This window comes from Morone saxatilis, unplaced genomic scaffold (assembly GCF_004916995.1).
Source record: "Morone saxatilis isolate NCDOM2014 unplaced genomic scaffold, NCSU_SB_2.0 Contig8, whole genome shotgun sequence".
NCBI classification, from domain to species: domain Eukaryota; kingdom Metazoa; phylum Chordata; class Actinopteri; family Moronidae; genus Morone; species Morone saxatilis.
The window spans coordinates 9,519,448-9,541,782 of NW_023340257.1; the positions used below are offsets into that span (position 1 = coordinate 9,519,448).

General features: G+C 39.6%; 1 protein-coding gene across 3 annotated transcripts in view; it reads left to right on the forward strand.

Moving 5' to 3' along the window:
• kcnab1a (potassium voltage-gated channel, shaker-related subfamily, beta member 1 a) overlaps nucleotides 1-22,335 on the forward strand; it is a 97,570-nt gene that overhangs the window by 70,335 nt on the left and 4,900 nt on the right. For all 3 annotated transcript variants that reach the window (XM_035680435.1, XM_035680434.1, XM_035680436.1), the window contains exons 3-12: nucleotides 2,196-2,233; nucleotides 10,015-10,094; nucleotides 11,092-11,136; nucleotides 12,937-12,981; nucleotides 14,544-14,587; nucleotides 15,044-15,130; nucleotides 18,013-18,098; nucleotides 19,728-19,848; nucleotides 20,101-20,195; nucleotides 21,969-22,089. In XM_035680435.1, the coding sequence (XP_035536328.1) occupies nucleotides 2,196-2,233; nucleotides 10,015-10,094; nucleotides 11,092-11,136; nucleotides 12,937-12,981; nucleotides 14,544-14,587; nucleotides 15,044-15,130; nucleotides 18,013-18,098; nucleotides 19,728-19,848; nucleotides 20,101-20,195; nucleotides 21,969-22,089 (762 nt within the window). The remainder of the gene's footprint in view (nucleotides 1-2,195; nucleotides 2,234-10,014; nucleotides 10,095-11,091; nucleotides 11,137-12,936; nucleotides 12,982-14,543; nucleotides 14,588-15,043; nucleotides 15,131-18,012; nucleotides 18,099-19,727; nucleotides 19,849-20,100; nucleotides 20,196-21,968; nucleotides 22,090-22,335) is intronic.

Here is a 22,335-nt window from a genome sequence, read left to right on the forward strand (position 1 = left end):
CCAAAGTACCTTAACAATAAATACTACAGTTACTTCTACTCAAATCAAATATCTCTGATGCTTAAATAGTTTGAGTTAATAAACTTAAATGGTTTAAGGCAATCAGTTACACACATACATAACATTTTCTGCCAAAGCTGTTTTGGTTGTTTCAACTGAGATGTTTCTGCATTTTCTTGTCTTTGCTCTAATGGGCAGGGCTCAGCGAGAAAGAAGTGATGTCATATGTTTTGGTAAGCCAATTGAAATCAACATATGATCACAATTGTGTTGTGCCCAGTGAAAGCTTTTTCCCCTGGTTAGAGGAATAATTAGCCAATTAGAGTTTTGTAAGTGGGATTAATAATAATCATCATCTTCCTACGAAGTTTACAAGCTACTTAGCCCCAACTTTGACCTCTACAGTCTTTAAAGGAAAAGTTAAAAGCTTCTCAAAAGCTATTTCTGTGATCTCAGCTGTCTGCTTTCTGCCTGGAAAGACAAATATTTGCCACAAATCACACCATGCCATGCCATGCCACGCCACAACACACCTGCTTTTCTTTTTTGCTAGACAATACATTAAGTCATTGTACAGGCAGGAAATATTGGATTCAGACGTTGGTTTTACATCAGTCAAAAAACTTTCCATTTGGCATTTATAGGGAATGTGACTAAATCACAGAGTAACATACTGTGTGCTCAGGTCGCAAATGGTGCTAGCTAGCTACCTAGCTACAAAGTAGTGAGAAAGAAAATTATCATATTAAAATATTTCTTTGATCAGTATCACTCACTACTGATTGGCTAGGGCAAAAGAAAACAAGATACATGCACCTCCACTGCATTGGAGAGTGAGGCATGTCTTGTGTATAGCACAGCTGTAGCTGAGTACCTGAACTAGCTCGCAGGACAACGTGGACGCCAGAACCATCCAGCCTTAAAATGTGTTTTCCTGCTTATACCATAGTCAATTACCAAAGAAAAAAAAAGATAATTATTTAATATTTTCATGCGTTTTTCAATCAAAATCAAAACTTTATTACAATCCATAACTCTGTTTCTCTAACACCTGAGGTCCTTCCTAATGCCTGGAATAATCATTACCATCCCATAAGGTTCTAATGCAATAGAAACGTTGTTCACTACTCCAGTAAATAGGATGATATAGATACGACTTGGCAACAGGAGATGTTTCAATGGAGCTTCTGATTTTGTGTCCTTCATCAGGAATTAATGGAAACCCAGCACAAGATCTATTGTCAGCAATGTAATATAATATTCAGAGATCATTCATGTCTAGTCCGAGTCCACCACGTTGAACTACCATCTTTCAACAGTAGCCCAAAATGGACAAACCAAACACTGGCTTTAAATTTTTTTTGCAGCCACTGTAATTTCTCCAACACACTTGGACGGCTGAGCTGTATTCAAATGGTTGCAATCTGCAACTCCACCGCTCCTTACCACTGAATCCTACATACTGGTCCTACTCTAGTGTACTATAGGTAAACATGAACAATTCATAAAATCAGTGCAAACAATGTCCTTCGTCCTCCCCTGCCAAATTTAAAGCGCACTGCAACACAGACTGCCTTGTATCTTGTCAGGCAGCCCAGATTTTCTTGCAACTCCCAGAACACAAATAAGCGCTAGACATTTTTGTGATATATAAAGGTGTTCCTCCCTCTCTCTCTCCGTCTGTCTGGCAGAGCGGGACAGTTTTAGATAGCTAATAATCTGAATGTGAAGCGTTTTCTGCCACAACAAATCTACATGAATAATTCAGTGAAGAAATGTGTTGTGTCTCCTCAGGTTGGCGTGGTTTAGCCTTTTTGTCTGGCTTATCAGCATTGTTTGCAGGGCACTCAGGATAGTCAGATGTACACACATGCACTCAATACACACACACATAATCACATAAGGATAGGGGACACAAGGTCTTCCAAATATGCATGACAGTAACAAACACAAACAGTCACCAGTGAAGACAGAAAGTGCTAACAGGCGCTCACATAAGGTGATCCTTCAGCACTGAGCTGCAGCTCTGAACAGGACAGATTTCTCTCTTGGGAACTTGACAGCCGTCCTCGAGTGGTGTCACAGCCAGGGTATTAGTAGTGTTTACTCCAGAATGTCAAACACACACACACACACAGTCGACAGAAAGGACTGACATGTTTTCTAATGTTGAAATGTCTCTCTCTTCCCTCCAGGTACATGGGTGACATTTGGGGGACAGATAACAGACGAGGTATGGAACATTTTTCTTTATCTTGCCTGTTATTTAATCTTTAGGGACTCTACTTATTGATTGATTTATTTAGCTGTACTGTATATACGGTAGAGTATTGAATATTGAGTATTGCGTTATATATAAACATGTGTTCCTGATGATATATTACCAAAGGTCCTGTGCTTGGGTATTTTTGGGTAACCATTTATATATTAACTCTAGTTTAAATATAGACAAAAATTCTTTATATTTTCTGTATGGATGTCACATTTGACACATACAACAAATTTCCTCAGTCATCTCTTAATCACCAATTGATAACACAGTAGTGATTCGACTTAAAATACACTTCGTAAACACTTTATACTACACTGTGTATCGTTAAGTGTTCAGGTCCTTTGATTTGGGCTTATATATAAAATGAATTTGCCTTACCTGTTGGAGTTTAAGTTCTTACAAGGGAAAGTATCATAACACTCACATCCAAACACTGATGAACAAGTATACCTTGGAAATGGTACTACAGAGTCAGGAAGCCTGCAGGCCAAAAACAGTTTGACTGAACGTTGGGGGAGCAGCCTGCAACAATAGCCTGTTAGATTGTCATGCTTCTTTTGTAACTTGTACGCACGTTGGAAAATTGTTTGACTCAACCTGTACAAAAATCTGTTAGGAAATGTTTTGTTCGTCATTTGAGTTTTTATGTTTTTCCATAATGTTACAACATCATAAAAAAACAGACAAGCAAAGCAAACACATAGACAAGGCCACATTACACATTAGAATATCTGTGGCTTAAATCTCACAGTCACTATGTAGAGATGGGATAAAGGACTTTTTAACTACATTTTTTTTTACCAGAGGGACTCTATAGCGCCTCCCTGAGCTCAGAGGCTCAAACTTGAAGACTAAAGCACATATCTTATGACATGCTTGGAGAACAGTAACTATCTATGGGTCCTAATGTCCTCCTGTGGTCCAACTATTTTAAAGCATCAAAACAATGCCACATGGAAAGAAATAAAGTATTTAAAAATAGAGATTTCTGTGTTTAGGACAACTACTGGTCAGAATATAGAGACACATGGACCGCAGCAGTCAGTGTGACTGTGGGACATCTTTCTTTCTTTTCTGTCTGAATTGTGTCACAGTTAACCTTGATCAGACTATTGGCTGGCTGACAAAGCTGTAATACCTACAGCTTCAATTAGACTACAGCTTATTTTTTTTATCGCTATAATGAAAGAGAGTGGATGTCTTTTTTTAATGTCGTTAAACAAGTTACAACCTTCACAAAGACTTTAGGTGAGATGATTCAGATTATTTGGACTGACTCACATTTTATGATACATAGGACAGAAAAAGGGCACATTGAGGGTCAACACATTATGTGTACGTGTGCGTACTTAAATCCCCTTTACACTCATGTTGATGAACTCTAACATGCCCTGATGTTGCTTCTGGGGTCTTGGCCTCAGTCACCACACACACACACACACAGACACACACATACGCACACACTTAGAGTGACACTCAGGGAGAAGAGAACAGATCTCACCCCAGGGGACAGTGAAACAGTAAGGTTATGTAACAATATTATTTTTTTACCTCAAGGCTTAGTGCCATCAACTCACATGGTTCACTCAAAGCTTAGCTCCCCTCTTCTCTCCATTAGTCTGAATGTCCCCAGCTCAATGTCACTCAGACACTTCAGTCCACCAGCCTTTGGCTTCAACAGCTGAGATTCAAACGGGAAATGCTTTTTGGCTCACGTAAAATGTTATTTTAAATATTACATTGTTGACTCAGTTCTGTAGACTATGTTTAAGCTCCCAGTAGAGACACACAAGAGTGGATCATTGCCATTGAAAATGAACAAAAACACAAGCCAGTGCTGCAGTCAGAGGGTCTTCTTGGTAGATATGCCAACATAAGCGATTTCACAAAAGCTATAACCGTCACATGCAATGCTGTTGGGTTAAAAAGTCCTCTGCTGTCCTGAATGCCCCCGTTCAATGTCATGGTTATCAAAAGCACCCTAAATATACTATGTCCTCGGCAGAGTTTAGTGTCCCTGTCCTCATTAAGAAATGCACAACAACTCTGGCACACAAACACATTTACCCCATAAAATCTGTCTGAGGGCTGAACTACAGGCACTCAACACTGAATACAAAAGTATCATCTTTTGTATTATTTCAAATACGGAATATTTTATAACAAAGTGTATTTGTTGCAACCAGTGGCTTTGTTAATACCAGCCAGGAAGACCATTCAAATGGACAGTTGGATTACTGGTATTCTGCAACTTTTTGGAAAATGTTTAATCTCTTCTTGCTGAATTATCGATGAGAAGATTAAGACCATGTTCATGTGTCTGTGTTAAAGTCGATGTTGTGTGATGGTTATTTCCCATATTTCATAACCAAAAGCATCAGTATTTGATGACCTGGGAATAAGACTGTCTTCAACTGTCTTTCTAAAGAGTGACTGACCGCACCTTCAAGTATGGAGCTGGAGCTAGGAGGTGACTAGCTTAGCTTAGCTTATCTTAGCATAATGACTGGAAACTGCTAGCCTCTTCAAAGCACCTCAAAAGCTCCTTAATTTACACTCCTTATCACACACACACACACAGAAATGTTTGAGGTTTGTGCTGTTACTTGGCAACCAGAGACTTTTTGGAGTCTTGACATCACTGTAAAAGTTGCCAGACAACCGGAGGAAACTCCAGAAAGTTAGTAACTAGTTTTTTTTTTTTTTACAATTTTTATTGCGTACAGGATAAACACACCACATACAATGTGATCTTTAGAGAGCTTTAGAGGTGCTGGACTGTGGACACACTGGCTGTTTCCACCTACTTCCAGCTAGAATAAGTGAATCACCTGCAGGTTCTAGTGTACAAAGTAAGAGTGGTACAGCATCCATCTACTCCTATAACTCTGAGAAAGGAACTGACTATTTTCCAAAATGCTGTACTATTCCTTTAACATGTACAACTGCAGACTTTGTAGTCATTAATGATGGGTCATGCCATTAGTAACAGCATATAAACCCAAAATAAAGTATGTCTTATTAAAGTGCTCGCAAGTTGGTCTCACTGCAGTCTTGTCTGGGCAGCAACTCATTCCCAGACAGAAAGCTCATGAGTGATGGTAGAATGCAAGTTAGCATTGCTTACTCATCCTAAAAGGCCAAAAGTGGATCCATAAATCATAAAGTGAATTTGAAGAGTCTCTTGTCGATGTTAACTTTGATGTAGGGAGTGAGGAGGGGAGGATGCAGTGTAGTCATAAAATCAGCTCAAGGCTGTGTGGGTTGCATGTGGGAGGCAACCATGGCCCTGATTCTGGGGTTGCGAGAGAGAACACGTTTTTTCTCGTTACGTCTGTTCTATGTATGGAAATCAAATTCTCCTGCACCCTTTGTGCCCCCAAAAACAAAAACAAAGAAGGCCTGAAGAGTAGCCAACCATATATTTCTGCAACTTTGCAATGACTGAGTGTTTTTCTGGTAGAGCTGTGTTACAGACAGAGTGGTTTTGCAGTTTGTGCTCTCCTTACAACAATTACGACACACTTTGAAGGCATTAGTCACATTCAGTTCATCCAAAATGGCCAGAAGTCAGGAAGAGTGAAAGTGAAAGAGAGAAATGTGTGTAAGTAGCAATGCTTCATCATCAAAACTAACTTTCTGACCTTGTGAAGGTCACTATAAGCACTCCACGACAGTGACTGGCCTTTTAGGATCTTATGAAACTCATTGTGAATGAGCAATCACCAAAGGCCGAACACTCACCCTTTAAAAACGGACTCGATCGCCCTTGTCTCGGCCCTCTGTCTGCGACTGTGTGCTTCTCTGTGTCTCTTCATCTGTATGTAAAGCTGGCTTCAGCATATTCCTCACCTTACCTAACCTTACCTGCACAAAGTTTCTATTGTATTTTCTTCCTAAATTCTTACTGCTTTTAGTTTAATTCATCTATCCGGCACTTTCCTCATCCACCTCCAACTTTGTCTTTATCCTTCAACTATTGTCTTACCTCTGCAAAAAATCTCTTAGCCCATCCTTATTTTACTTCACTGAAAATCACCCTCCAGTGCCCCCAACAGTTGTGACAGACATTGTTTCCTCTCTGCACTCAGTAGAAACCAGCTGGAGAAAGAACATGCTGTTCGTTTTCTCTCTCATCACTCTTTCCCAAATATTTCTGTCCTTAACTGACCCCTACTTTCTTTAACCTCCATTATCCAGCTCTGTCTTTTTATTCTGCTCTGTTTGCTTTAATGGCAGTCTGGGGCTCAGAGACTGAATGAGCCGTTTTCAAATGTGTCCACTGTTCTCTCTCTCTGTCCTTTACTTTCCTGCCTCACCGTCCATTCAACCTTCTCTGAAAGCAGTGGACTTGCTACTGATAATGATGCAGTTCTCAAACATAAATGAATTCTGAGATATACTGGGGATAGTACTGGTTATACTAAGCTGGAAGCCATTAATATATAACTGGTTTACTTTCATAGGCAAATAAAACAGACAATATAGTGTTTGGTATATAGTACATATCTATATAACATGTAGTTTATTTGTCAGTATTCAGATCAATGTTTCCACTGTCAGTTATATTCATTCAGTCATGATGGGTGGCCACTTAGTTTTTAGTACCACATCAATCCCTGGTCTCATAATAATGATTTCAAACTGTTCTACACAATGGGGAGTAAAGATTTTAAATGAACAAAAAAGAGCATTAGTATAAGATCTGTACCTGATATCAGCAGAAACCCTGAGTTAAGGTATCAAAATTGTTATTGAGAGAGAAAAAGTTGGATTTCTCTCAATAAACAGGCTATGGTTGATGGTTAAGGTTAGATAAAGATGACCTTCCGGGTTAAAGGACCAGTGTGTAAGATGCTGTGGTATCTACTGCTCAGCCCTCTAAGCATGTAAGAGAAACTACGTTGGCCTTCTGAGCTACCGTAGAAACATGGCGGCCTCCGTAGAAGAAGACCCGCTCTCTCTGTAGATAAATATGTCTCATTCTAAGGTAACGAGACACAATGATTCTTATTTTCAAGAGATTATACACTAATGAAAACATACCTATGAATATTATAATCTGTTTCTGCCTCCTAAATGTTACACATTGGACCTTTAAATGAAACCAATGTGCACATTTGGAAAAAGACAGGATCAGCATCCTCCCCCTGAAGACTTTTTACTGCAATATAACAAGCAGCTTCCTTCTTTCCTACTAAATGTATTAGATGACATCACCATACCTAAATCCAAGCATCTCTTCACCGGCTCACTGATTTAAAATCGATCATAAGATATTACTGATCATGTTCAGATTTGGCTCCAAGCTACGCAATAGGCTAGGAACCCAAATGGGAGCAGTCCTCTTGCTGGAATAACGTTTTTAAATCACTTTTTAATACCCATTTTTATTGACTTGTCACCCCTTTATGTTTTTACTTGGTATCTTTTTTAATGTTTTTATTATTACAATTTATTCTCTTTTATTACATCACTTTTCTCTGCCTTAGTTTCATTACATTGATCTAAATTCTTTTATACGTAGTTTTATTGTCTTGCTTTATTACTGTAAGAGTTGTACTTTCTTTGTGTCCATCTTTAAAGAAACTAATTAAATAAAGTTTATTGTATCATTATCACAGGTAGGCTTGGACTGCTGCCCAGTTTGTGCTGGTTGCAGAGAGAAGGTTGATGAAGGTTGAGATGGATTCTCAGAGGAGAGATTATCTAATTCTTCTAGAAACAACACCTCCGCTGTCTGCCACTATTCACACAACACACACACACACACACACATATACACACAGCTACATACTGCGCATGCACTTGCAGGCATATACACAAAGGCAGACAAACAGATTTCATGCAAACACATAAACACAAACACACAAGCACCATGTGCACAAACACACCCTTCTGTCCCCCAACTCATGTACACACATAACTCCACAGGGAGATGATGGCAAATTCACTTAAAGTCCCCATGTAATAAAACTCACCACGGGGAAATTGGATCTCGGTCTGATGATTTATGGTCAACATGTCTGCAAAAATATGAAAGAATATCTGCACATATGCCACACACACATAAAGCATGAGCAAAGCGGAATGAGTTGACACTACTATATTATGGAGTCAAATTATTTTTCACAGATAATTACACTGTGATCCCACTTGCTCCATAAAGTGTGTACATCAACAGACTTAACAGTACAACCACACAGGCTCTGTCTGAGCTGGTATAGCAGGCAGACAACGTGAGTGTGCTGCTGCAGCATACTCACGCAGGACATACAGTACTGTGCTGGCTGCAGCATATACAGTATCTTACACATCCTTTGCAGTAGAGCAGTGGTTTTAAGCCTCTGTGCTCAGCTCGCTCTTTGGCGCTGCTCTATCTTCACCCCACCTGAGGACTCTAAGGGTGGCGTTATAGTCGATCAGAACTGGTTCCGTTGTTCACATGAAAAGTGACAGAAATAGAGTAAGAAGTTCAGACCTGGGCTTACTTCCTCACCTCCGCACAGCTGACCAATCACAGCAAGAGGTAGGCGTAAATGTTATGTTGACGGTTTTAGAAAGTTATACAACGCCTCCTAATCCATGACTGTCCGACAAGCAGTTCTGACAGAGTACACTGGAAACTTGAGTTCCTCCAGGGGAGAAGTTATTACTCACTCTCCAATCCTTGTTGTGCTGACTTTGCCGTATCCATACGAGGAGTGATGAGGTCAACGCCCAAATGCCAAATATCAACTCTGTACTTATTCTGCATTCACGTAATAATCCATCCCACATGAGTTGTCTGACTGAAATATATGAAAAGTATAGTAAGAGTTATTTTATAAATACATTATTTGAGAAACTAACTGAGAGCTCAGCATCAAAAATATGACCGCTCTTAATCCCAGCTTTACTTTTGAAGCATTCTTGTCATTTTGTTTGACAACTTTCTCAATAAGTGATATTGTGGTTTTATTCCTGTTCTTTGTATAAGATGTGCATTATTAGAGTTGCTTGACCTGGGTCTCTGTCTTCTGTTCCTTTACTTGCTTCTTGTGGCTGTTGGAGAGTACGCACCTTTTGGTGTGTTCTGTTGTGTCCATGGCATTGAATTAAGTCATTATCTTAAAGGACCAGTGTGTAGGATTTAGTGGCATCTAGCGGTGTAGTTGCAGATCAAAACTCACTCGCTTCACCCTCCTTTTCCAAGCATGGCGAAGAAACTACGTGGTCTGCGGCCAGTGTTTGGTTTGTCCATTCTGGGCTACTGTAGAAACGTGGTGGTTCAACATGGCGGACTCCACAGAAGGCTACCCGTGGCGTCTATAGATAAAAACGGCTCAATGAAAACAGAAATATTCTTATTTTCAGGTGATAAACACTAATGAAAACATACCTATGAATATTATATTCAATTTCTGCCGATAGATCCTTTTAAATATTACACACTGGACCTTTAAGTGACTTACTGTTAAATATATACTCATGCTCTGAGGAAGGCCTCAGGCTAAAATGCATAGGCAATAATATTTTAATAAAATATGAAGCTGAACTGCTTTGAGATGTGCCACCTTTTTCTACTTTGATGGAATGGTTTTGGTAGACCTTGAACATTGTAGCTGAGGAAACACCTCATTATTTATATTGATAGGCCACAATGTTACAGCTCTTTTATGACTGTGCCTAAAAAGAGAGAACAGTTCTGCACACTGACCTTTCTGTATCATGTGTTTGTGTTTGTCCTGACTTCTTGCCAGGTTGCAGAGCAGCTAATGACTATAGCCTATGAGAGTGGAGTCAACCTGTTCGACACAGCTGAGGTCTACGCGGGCGGCAGGTGGGTGTCATTCGAACCTCGCAGTTTGTTTGCAGTTCAGTTGAGCTCATAACAACCTCATCATGTTTTAGTGTGATCAGGTGCAGACGTCTGGCCCCGCTGTGGCTCCAGAAAGTGTTTTTTACTTACTAAGGTTTCATACATGCAGAGTTCAATTTGTTCCACTCATTTAGTAAAGTGATAAACAACCAGCAGGTCTGGAGTGTCATGCAGTTTGTGATTATTCATGATCTCAGAAAAAGTTTCCATTAGACTTGCATATCACTTTCACAGCAGTTTTTTAAAAAAGAAGGGCGTTACATGCCCTGTATTTGATGGGACAGACACTGGAAATCACTGCTGTTAATTTGAAGCTTGAAGTCTTGTTATTGTGGACTGTGTGGATATTGTTTAAATAAGAAGATTAGTGTAACATATGAATACTAAACTTAGAATTATAGGTTAACATTTAGGATTATATGAATGTAGATTATAGAACAGATAGAAAATCAAATGTTTTGTATTTTTGTGTCAGACCAAAGTGCATTACAGCTCTAAAAAGGCTTGGAGCCATCGCTGTGAATCAGAAAACTCAGACACCAATTAAACAGTCTGATGCAAACATGGGGAAAATACTGCAGAACACATTTCCACAGCCAAAACATTGTCAAGTGTCAGTAGAGTTTGACCTTTCTACTGTTAAAACAATTCATAAGGTCCACTAAGGAGTGATTTCCTTTTACTTTATTGTAATCTACCAAAAATACATAAAACCCCCGATAATAAAACACAAACGTAACCTTCTTATACTATAGGATGGCAGTTCATTCAAGTTCATTAAGCCTTTTTGAATGCACAATCTGACTGCACATTCATGAACAAACTGGGTCGCCCTCATTTTAATGCACATCAGGATTGTTTCGTTTAGTGACAATGAAGTGCGTGGTTGATATTGTAGAAGTGTTTATTATGTCAAAATGATATTTAATAACGCCACTTCATTTATATTTCCTTGCAGGGCCGAAATCATTCTAGGAAACATTATCAAGAAGAAATGCTGGAGGTAATGGTGACATAAATGTGTCTGATGGCTTCATCACTTTTATGTGAGAGAGAAAGCTGGAGAGATGTGTGTGCATGTCGCAAGAGGCAGCAAGAGAAGCGTGTGTGCGGCTTGCATTAAAGAAAGGAAAAGGGGAACGGAAGGGAGTTTGGTGTTTCCAAATGTATGTGTTAGTGTTGTACGTGTGTGTAAGAGACAGCCATGTGTGATTCTGTGATAAGGACTACAATCTCTGCTTTTCTTCAAAATCAGACTGCATTACTAATTTGCAGTCATGTTTGTGTTTCTGCACACACACACAGGCACAGACACACTGCACCACTGAACAGCAGCATGAAATAGTTTTTGTGTTTCCACAAATTTCAAATATTATTATTTAACGGTTTTGTATTATTGATCAAATGTTGAAAACAGGGAGGAGAAAGTTACAGTACCATCAAAAGAAGTAACTGATGGAGTCTCTTTCTCTTATAATAACACCAGCCTCTCTATAATACATCAGCATGAAGCAGCTCTAATGTGGGAACATCTAGCTGTTACTCTCGTCTCATTATGCTCGCAGGTTGTTCATTATGCAGCTTAAGTTTAGATAAACCTGAAAACGAAAACCTATAAAATACTCATAAAGATTGTTTCCACCAACAGATTTTTAGTCTTTGACTGTCTGGACAGTTCTGGTGGTAGACGACCCTGCAGATCGTTCAAGAACACAAACCGTTTCTTGTTCTTGTACCAAAACCAACATGGATGGCAACCATTAGCTTGCACAGTTTATATGCTGTGACACTTGCAAAAAAGTTGCAGTTTGCTTGAGATCCGCAAATATCAAGCATATTTTAAAAAATCTCCATGAGAGCAACTGGTAGCTGTTGGATCTGAAGATTTACAGAATCGTTACATATCACACACTATATGATTTTATCTGCCGACTGTCACATGAAGACTGGAACAGACTCGGTCCAACTTGGTCAATCAACAGTCATAATGTGTGTCCCCGCCTTTAGTGTCATGTACTGAGCTGACTACATTACACCAGTAGGCGATTTGATGCTGGTGCGGTAAAGACACACTGAACCTGACATTTCAGTCTCTGAGTGTCATCATCAGTTTACAGAGGGGAGATTTAAAAGCGCAGAAAAGAACAGGCCGTACTGTGAGATAATGAAAGTTCAGATTTTATGGGAAATAAATTTGTCTCAGTGCTGTTTGTATTTTAATATTTTTATTCCAAATAACAGTTTCAGTTGTCACATGTACAGTATGTATTGATTTGTCACTCAAAGCCTGCAGATGCTCGACAGTGTTGCAAACTTCCACATTCAGTTAGCTCTGTAACCATCAATTGATAGTAAATGATGTGTGAGTTTGTCCTTTAATGAGATGACAACATAAATTATGTCTGCTAGATTACCTTTGGGATGCTACGAGGAGAGGTTGAGTTTAATGATTTTACTGAGCACCATACTGTATGTGTAATGACTGGGTGTCACCAATGTCTCTTGAGCAATATGTGGGCGGCATATTCACACCTGTTGTATGTGTCACTGATTAGTCCAACAGTTTGAGGCAAGAGGGATGTTCACTCACATTAAACTGCTTTAGACTGGAAATGAATGTACCTCAGTGACAGTAAGAACAATGGCTTTAACTCAACACCCAAGCAGAGAGAGCAGGATCCGGGATAAACACCACCAGTAGCCCTTGTATGTGTGAATAAGAGAATATACTGAGCAAGTACCATGCATTATGTATCACTTACTCTTGTCTGTCTGTATCTTTGTACTGTTTGTACTTTGTTAGGAGATCCAGCTTGGTCATTACAACCAAACTCTACTGGGGAGGAAAGTAAGTGAGAAACTCTCTAAACTGTGATTCTCGTGCCTGAAGGCAGATTGTGAATAATTAGTTAGTTAGTTAGGCTCCCTTTATTTAGGGAGTCTTATTGACCTCAAGATCTGTGTTACAAGAGAGACCTAAGAACCAATTACACATCACATAAAGGCAATTCAGTCACACAAAGCACACAGACATTCAAACATTCAGTTATTAAAATATTTGAAAATATCAGTAATTAAAATTCAAAAAAGAGTGTCGCTAACTAAAAAAAATTTTTAAAAGTAAAAAAAAAAATTAAAAAATATTGGCCTAGTCTTTTCAGTCAACCAAAATAAACTACAGACAAATGAAAAAAAAAAGATAATCAATTATGAATATCCCAAAAATATAATTATACAAATAGTTTATGTCCTTAGATCTCTTGTTACAAATAACATCCACTATCTGTAGCTCTATTTCAAAGACAATAATAGTTTAGCCTCCAAGCACTAAAGTTCTTTTTTTGTTTTGTTTTAGTGACCATTTTTAGACTGAGTAACATCATGTCACATACAGTAACAACCAATTCCTCTGCTGAGACTGGGGATAGTGGGGGTGGGATAAAGAAATCAGTTTTATAGCACACACACACACACACACACACAGGCTGTCACACTCGGTGGAGACTGTCCAACTGGCTCTGGTGATAAGGATGAAGTTATTCTCTCTGTTCCTGAGCGTTCATTCATTCCTAGGAAGAAGATTCAGTCGTCCATTTCTCTCCTCCAGAGTTTGGATGCATAATGATTCTGAACAGCTGAAAGCGCACTGACCCATTTTAATAAAACAGCCTGATATGCTCATTCTAGTGTCAAGGCCTCTGGTCGGGGTTAAAGAGTGATTTAAAATTACTTTTAGTCTGCTTGGAGAGCTGATATTTGAAAACTGATTAAAAGTTCAGATAATATTGGAGCACATGTCTCTGATTAATGGCTCTGTGAAACACAGCAACATACATACAACATGATATATTATATATCATACTGTATACTCTTTCATTTACATGTTTAATACATCACACACAAAACTCAATAAAGGAATCAAGGAAATGTATTTGTCATTATACAACTTCAGGTTGTATAATGGAATTAAAGTTTGCAGTTCCTTCATGCTACACACAAAAAATGTTGAAAAAAAAAATAAATCGTATATATTTATAGATATTTATATACATATATACATACGCTTACTAACCCAGGAAATAATTCTGCAGTGCATGTTTTGAATTAGTGTCTGGGGGAATGCAAACAGCATTAACAAGAAAGTGATAATAATATGGTTTCATCTTCACATAAAAAGAAACGGTGTCCATCCATCTTAAATGGAGTATCATCGATGTAATGTCCGCCTCCTCTCTTCCTGCAAGAGCACAAAAATAAGAACTACCTCTCATTACAGCCTTGTCTGAGGGATAAAATGTACACATTTATCCTGGGTAGCATTTTTTAAGTAAACAAATAAAGTCTGAAAATAACAAAGGCACAGACATATTGACAGTGTAGCTCATCATTGGTTTGTGTTTGTCCCATCAGAGCAGAGACAGAGAGAGGACTGTCAAGGAAACACATTATTGAAGGTAAGACATACAAGCACACTGACACATACACCAGGTAAACAAAACAAACTTTAGACTTGTAGTTGTTTGCTTATAACAAACCTTAAAGGACCAGTGTGTAAGATTTAGTGGCGTCTAGTGGTGAAGTTGCAGATTGCAACCATGTGAATAAAGCTCACCTTCCAACACGAGAAACTAGGATGGCCGGTGAACCTCATGAAAAATGTGAAAGGCCCTGTGTAGAACCTGTGTTCGGTTTGTCAGTTCTGGGATGTTGTTGGTTCAACATGGTGGACTCCATGGAAGAGGACCTGCTCCCCCTGTAGACTCTGTAGACAATCTGCCAATAGATCTTCCTAGATGTTACACACTGGACCTTCAATTTAAATGAATGTTCTTTCCCTTTACACAGTGCTTCATTGTGTCAGTTCAGTCCCCCTCCTCTATCTCAACCCTCACATCTCCTTTGTTTCTCAGGTCTAAAAGGCTCCCTACAACGGATGCAGTTGGAGTATGTCGATGTAGTGTTTGCCAACCGCCCTGACAGCAATACTCCCATGGAGGGTGAGTTAGCCCCTCTCAATCAAGTTACATCCTCTGTCTCTCGTTTTTTGTCTTGGTGCTCATGTTTAGGGATACTGACTTTGCTGTTTTGCTGCTGAATAAGTTTACACTTTTTAATTGAAGTATTTGAGTAATATGTAACTTTAGGTTTGATGCCTCCAAAGTGTGCTCAGCTTACATGAGCTCCACTTTCATTAATCCTCTGACATCCAAACAGTTTAGATGCCGTAGCTTTCTAGTGCATGCATGTGTTGCCAGTATCATCAATAATAAAACAAGAACATGTAATACAACAGCCTTTTTAAACCCTTATATATTCACTAGCTAGAGGGCAACTGTGTACTTGTTCATCATCAATGTCTGTATGGAGTCTTTTACAGAGATATTTCAGTGTAACTGGTGACATTAGAGCCGTTTTCTGCTCCTGTTGTACTGAACTAATGTCCAGTCCAGTTCTTTAGTATAGCTGAAGTGAGGCAGGCCCCCCTATATAATTAATTATCAAGAAGTTGCTTATTGACATGCATATTAGTAGTGTATTGATTCCTTATTAGTCATCATAAATTAATTGCGTACTGTTGCATTCTCCAGGTAAAGCCCATTAACTGTGGGGGTTCTCCCAACGCCTCATTAATTAGTGCTTACAATTAATCAGTAAGAACATTTCATTTTAGTTAATTGTTTGCTTTTTGCTCTTGATTTGCTCAGAATTACTATTCTCCTCCAGTGTGACTTTTAAAATATACGTAATTAAGCTTAACAGGACTTTCTAGATAACCTCAATTCATTGCAAAACTAGAGGCATCTGTAAAAGCCAAGTTACTCAAAATAAAGTCTTTTTAGCTCAGAATAATAGATTTCCCATATTATGGATACGCTACTGATAATGCATATAAATGACAAACTAAGTAATGATGAGAATGTTTTAACTTTGATATGACAGTTTTCATGGCAGATTGCTAGTGTGAAAATGATGAGCTCGGTATTATTTAGTGACATTGTTGAAGCTCTGGTGTAGGATGTGATATTTCACACACTCACTGACCTTGATTTCACACTTTTCTAGCTCTTGCCTCTTTATAGATTTCCTCTGTCCTGCAAACACTGCGTACTTTTTCCCACCATCTGCACTCTGTGTTTATTTCCTATTCAATTCCTTCAGCTGTAAGATCTATTCCTCTTCCTTCCCCAAACTCGTTTTGCACTCCCTCCTCTTCTCCCTCTTGTTATATTGGCCGGAAATTTGAGGCAAGTAGCATTTAAATGTGAGCGCAGTGTGCACAATCACAGCATGCTGCTGGAGACTGAGAGAGCTGGATGGCAGGAGGGCAGGGAGAGGGAGTAACAAGAGATAGGAAAGAGACAGAATTGTTTACTTTTCTTAATACTGTGTTATTCCCCCTGACAGGATGCTATTTAATAAGGCATCTGTGTTTCAGGTTGTTAATTATCAACTTTTTTTGGTCTTCTTGATTATACCTTCTACTGCAGATATTGTTTAACTTCTCTTCCCAGTGCTGCTTCTTATTCGTGATTCAGTTTTTCTTTTCTGTCAGTGTTTTCTTCGACCACATTCTGTGCCAAGAACCAGTTATGCAGAGTGAGATACAAGGGTCCTGCCAAAGTGAACGATTTCAGTATAATTGGAGCAAGCACAGGGCGATGATGAATAACCTTAATGACAGTCCTAATCTGAGTTTTTGTTGGCCCTGACTGCCGTTGGCTGGCGCAGTCAGCAGTGTTGGAGCTAATTGCATCATTAAAAATGCAGCAGCTTGAATGTGATCAGAGGGGCTTTAGTGTGTGAGCTTGTTAGTTTGTCCCTAGAGTTGTTAGGGATTGGTGATGAGCCGTCAGCAGGTAAGAGAGACTCGAGGAGGTGAGTGGCCACTGCAGAGTTTTTTGGTAACTTCACAAAACTGAAATAAATGAAGAAATGTGTGTGCTCTCAAGGCCACAGTTTATCTTAGATTTTAATTTTCATGTGTTGGCAAACCCATTCCTAAACACCTGCTTTCTTATTATTTCTCTTTCATTTTTCCTTTCCATTTGACTGTTTGTTTTCAGGGTTTCATCTCTCTCTCTCTCTCTTCGCCATTGTCTTTTCATGAGGCTTGGATGTTGCCGATTCAGAATATGTTGCCTACCTTCAGACAAGTCACTTCAAGCTTGTGCCTGACGTTCTTTATCTTAATCTTTCTTGTGAATAAGGAAACAAACAAAAAACACGTTCTCTTCCAGTGCCAGCTCTGTTTTTCCTTCCTGTATGTGGATTACATGCTCGAGTGTGTTAGGATTCACCACATGGACATGATAAACGCATAAGAAAGCATGGTCTAAAGGACCCTGTTATTTGATTTCTTATATTGAATTATTTTCTTGTGGTTAGTTTCAAATGATGTCTATGTGGTCTGAATACCGTATCTCATGAGTGTGACTGATGTTCCCTAGTGGTATTTTTCAGATGTTTGCACAGAGGATACATTTATTGTCATTTTGGACTGCACACATTGTGGACATCAATTTTCGATTTTAAGCTTTACCTCTAGTGGGTTTACAAAGTTTACACTTCAATGCTGGTAACAACTGTTTCAAGAAAAGAGGGAAACATTCAGAGAAATATTTCTGTCTTATAAGGTTTTGCTGTGTCTCCCCAGAGTCTCAGAAACATAGCCTGAAGGATTCAGCCGTTTTGTTGAATGAATTCTGAATGTGTTCAAGGTTTATCCAGCAGGAACGAATGTGTTTTGTTGCTTTAGGGGGCAGAACTGAATGTGAAAAGCGTTCTGGTGAGAGGAGACTTACCAGCACTGAACAGGGTGGATTCAATGAGTTGTTCACCATTGATGCAACTGACTGATATGACATGTTTATCTCTGCAGAGATTGTTCGGGCCATGACCTATGTGATCAACCAAGGCATGGCGATGTACTGGGGGACGTCTCGGTGGACGGCCATGGAGATCATGGTGAGCTTACAGATGTCATTTATGCTCATGACATCCGTCTTTTGGAGGAAAGATACTGAAATAAAAGAAGGATGAAAATATTCAAGTGGATCATTTAGTTACAACTTTGACACATAATCTTTCTACTGGTAGAAAGCTAATTTGTTTTTATACAACACCTAAGTTAAATTAACACCTTTGATTGCCTCAGAATCTTTTGTTTCTTTTATAAAGTTTCAAGCCATTTTGGCAGATTAGATTTCATATCTCACTGACTTAAAAAGCAGTAGTTAGACATTTTGCATGACAAAAACTTTAAAACCATTTATTTATCCCAAGAGGACTGTTGATCCAATGATCCATAGAGTAAACTGTCAAGATATAGATACACTAATTATGAAAAGCAGGTTTTATTTTTATACCTTAACACCTTCGAGACCCATTTCTAGCAGCTTATTATCTTGTACAATTTTGGACACATTGCTCATGTGAAGTCATGATATTGAAAGAGGAAATGGGGGAAAAATGGAAAAGCAAACTGCAGGAAAAGTAGCTGTTTCTAGGAAGTGTTCCCACAGAGGCACAGCGGCTTCCTCAGGCTTTGTTTCCTCTTCCTGTCAGAAACAGTCTACCTCCCATTTCAGCTCTCGCTACAGTAATGAATATAATACAGGGTGTATGAAGCCACAGCAGAGCGTTGTGAAATAAACGCATGCCTAAAGTGACATTCAAGGACCTAGCACTCTCTCATCTCTCTCTCTCTCTCTCTCTCTCTGGTGTCTTTATCACCCTCCCTCCCCCTTTCGAAGCACAGCTTGATGTGTTGACATCCTCTCTCTGTGATCACAGTAAAAAGGAGCAGATATCTTTGTAGAACACAAGCCCAGATGAAAGCTGCGTAATTTAGATAGCATCAATAATGAGGGGGGGGGTAAACACTGCTTCTCAGTCTACGTGACAAGGCAGCAGTGCAGTATATAGACACACACAGCTGCCACGCATGGCTGTGCACACACACGGGCTCGAGGCACATGTCATGGGTTGCAGCACAAAAGGGCAACTTGTAATTTGTAAGTTGAGTGATGGCACCAACATTATCCTTGCGTTACGCTAAATAGATTCCCCCCTCCTACTGCTCTCTTGTCCTGACATGTGTTCCACAGCGGGAGCGAAATAAAAGAGTGGGGAATGTTAAAAGAATCAAGGCCAACATCTTTATGTGTGTATGTGTAGGTCTGTGTGTGTGTGTGTGTGTGTGTGTGTGTGCGCGCGTGTGTTTCCTCTGGCATGTGTTCTTGAAAGACACGTGGAAATCCAGATAAGGACATTTGAATATGATGCCTGGGAGAGTTGTGATATGGAATATTGATTGGGGGACTTACCTTGAGCCCTGCATTTAAATCTCTGCCACGCTCCCACAAGCTGATTAACTCCCTCCCTCCCTCTCCCATCTCTTCCCTAAAGTTTCTCCCGTCACTATCTATCGCTCCTAACCTCTGCTCTTGCCTACCATCAGCCCTTTTATTCTTTCTTCCCCTCTCTTTCTATCTTTTATTCTCAACATAAAGAAAACAACATCCGACATCGTAACAACCATCCATTGATTCTCGCCCTTTTTCTCTGCCTTCCTTTTTATATTTCCAACTCTAGGAGGCGTATTCAGTGGCAAGACAGTTTAATCTGATCCCTCCAGTGTGTGAGCAGGCAGAGTATCATCTCTTCCAGAGGGAGAAAGTAGAAGTTCAACTGCCTGAACTTTACCACAAGATAGGCAAGTGTTCATTGTGTGTGTTGTGTAGTATTGTGGTGAATTAGTCAGTGCCTGATGATGAAATGTCTCGTCCAAAGACAATAAATTCAACAGATAAATAATCCCCATCATTCTCTGTTGCTCATCTTTTTTCATCGTCTCATGCATTTTCACTTTCCTGGCACTGTTCTCGCACATTTTTTCACACTTCTCCCTTCAACGCATCTTACTAAAACTCTCTGTTTAACTCCCGATTGGTCTCCATGGTGACAGGAGTGGGGGCGATGACGTGGTCGCCGCTGGCGTGCGGCATCATCACAGGGAAATATGAAAATGGCATTCCTGAATCTTCCAGGGCCTCCATGAAGGTAGGCAAAATAATTGATTGAGGCAATGAGAATGATCCGCTCTCCCCAAATAAAACAACCATGTGTATCACAGTGAAGGCTCTGAACCCGAACAGTTGTTAATTGTTAAATCCAGTTCACCTGAAGAGTGTGCATGTTGTTGACCGTGTTTTGCTTGTAACTTGAGTCCTTACACTTAAACAGGCAGAAAATCAGCCAGCCAACCTTCTCGAGCACCAACCTGCATCTTCTTTCTTGGTCCAAAATACACTTATTTTTAAATTCTTGGAACCATTTTCACTGTACTTGCAGATGTTTTCACTTGTTTTAAGATAAGATATGCTTTGGGGATTTGATTAGAGACAGAAATGATGATTAATCATTCATTTCTTCTACATTTTCTTTTTTTCCCCCTTATCAAATACTTGACACTTTAACCTCTTCAGTCTGAAAGGAAAACATCTCATAACTCATTGCCTCACACTGAGGTAATAACCTGTGACAAGTTGTTGCAACTAGACACTGCTCCATTTTAACGGTCACAAGGCAAAAAGGTGGGAAACCACTGTTTAACCGCTTACGAGGAAAGTGGAGGTATAAAACACAGCCTGGTCTGTGATTCTAGATAAAACTACAAGCCAAATCCCAAAGCATGAACTGTGAAATGAGATGGAAAATGTCCAGCAGATATCTACTCTGTGCCAACATAACTCAACTGTGACAAACATATGGACCAGAATCCCTTTTTGGTGGTTGCCAACACACAATACAGCATTAGGCAGATGTCAGACATGTAGTAAAGTTAAGTTCTTGAATCTTGTTTCTATTATTTTGTCATTTCACATCACTTCTTTACTTTATTGCACAGAGTCGTTACAAACAGAAAGGTCAACCAGCTAACTTTAGCCTGTAGCAGCATGGTGGCTCAGTGGTTAACTCTGTCTCCTCACAGCAAGAAGGTCCTAGGGCCTTTCTGTGTGGAGTTTGCATGTTCTGCCCGTGTTTGTGTGGGTTTCCCCCACCATCAAAACATGTATGTTAATTTTCCAGTCAGTGCCCTTGACCAAGGCTCTGGCTCAGATCTGGAGTTGTTCCCCGGGCGATGCACAATGGCTGCCCAGTGCTCCTAGTGCTTGGGATGGGTCAAATACCGAGAATGAATTTCCCTACAGCGAGCAATAAAGGATAAACTGCACTCCTTCCGTTTCTCTTCTTTCATATACAGACTTTTAAGTTTGTGTTCTAACTATGAAGCTAGAGCCAGAAGACAGTTAGCTTAGCTTAGCATAAAGACTGAAAGCATGGGGAAACAGCTAGCCTGGCTCTGTCCGAAAGTTAAAAAATATGCCTACCAGCACCTCACTAATTAACAAAGCAGAAGTGTAACATGGACATGTTTAAGTTTTATAGGAAACTCAAAAATGTCTAACTATTCCTGTAATGTTGAAGCAGGTTGCATTCTGGGGGTCGAAAAGTAATCCATCCTAAACCCAGAACAACCAGTAGAAATAGATCGATACAAGTTGAAATAAATGATTCACTGAAGCCATGTCTGTAGCTTCTCTCTTTGTGTGGTCGATCATTTTACATAATGCAACGTACTCACAGTTCAGCAGTACTTACAGCCTCAACCTTTCGACTCTCATTGACTTTTCCCTCATCTATTATGTCACTTCCTCACCTGTTCCCTTTATTCTCTGTTATTATATACTTCCATACATACTTACCCCTATTTGAACTCTCACTACTTTTTGACGTTTTTTTCAATCTCTATCTCCTCCTCTCTCCCACCAGTCGTATCAGTGGTTAAAGGAGAAAATAGTAAGTGAGGATGGAAGGAAACAACAAGCCAAGCTGAAAGAGCTCAACCACATTGCAGAGAAGCTGGGCTGCACTCTGCCACAGTTGGCTGTGGGTAAGACTCCTCTGCCCGCATTCACCTTCTTATAACAAATATTGTGGAAGCAGCCTTAAGCAAGGCTTTGAAAACATGAATGCTCAGGGCAGTCAGACAGAAACATTTTTAATGCAAAATGGGACCAAATTCAAATCATCCTTCACTCTGTCTGTGTTTTCTTTGTCTCGTGGGTTTGATTTTCTCCTCCAGCTTCCCACCGACACACACACACTCACTTTTCAAATCTATTTGTGCTTGCTACTG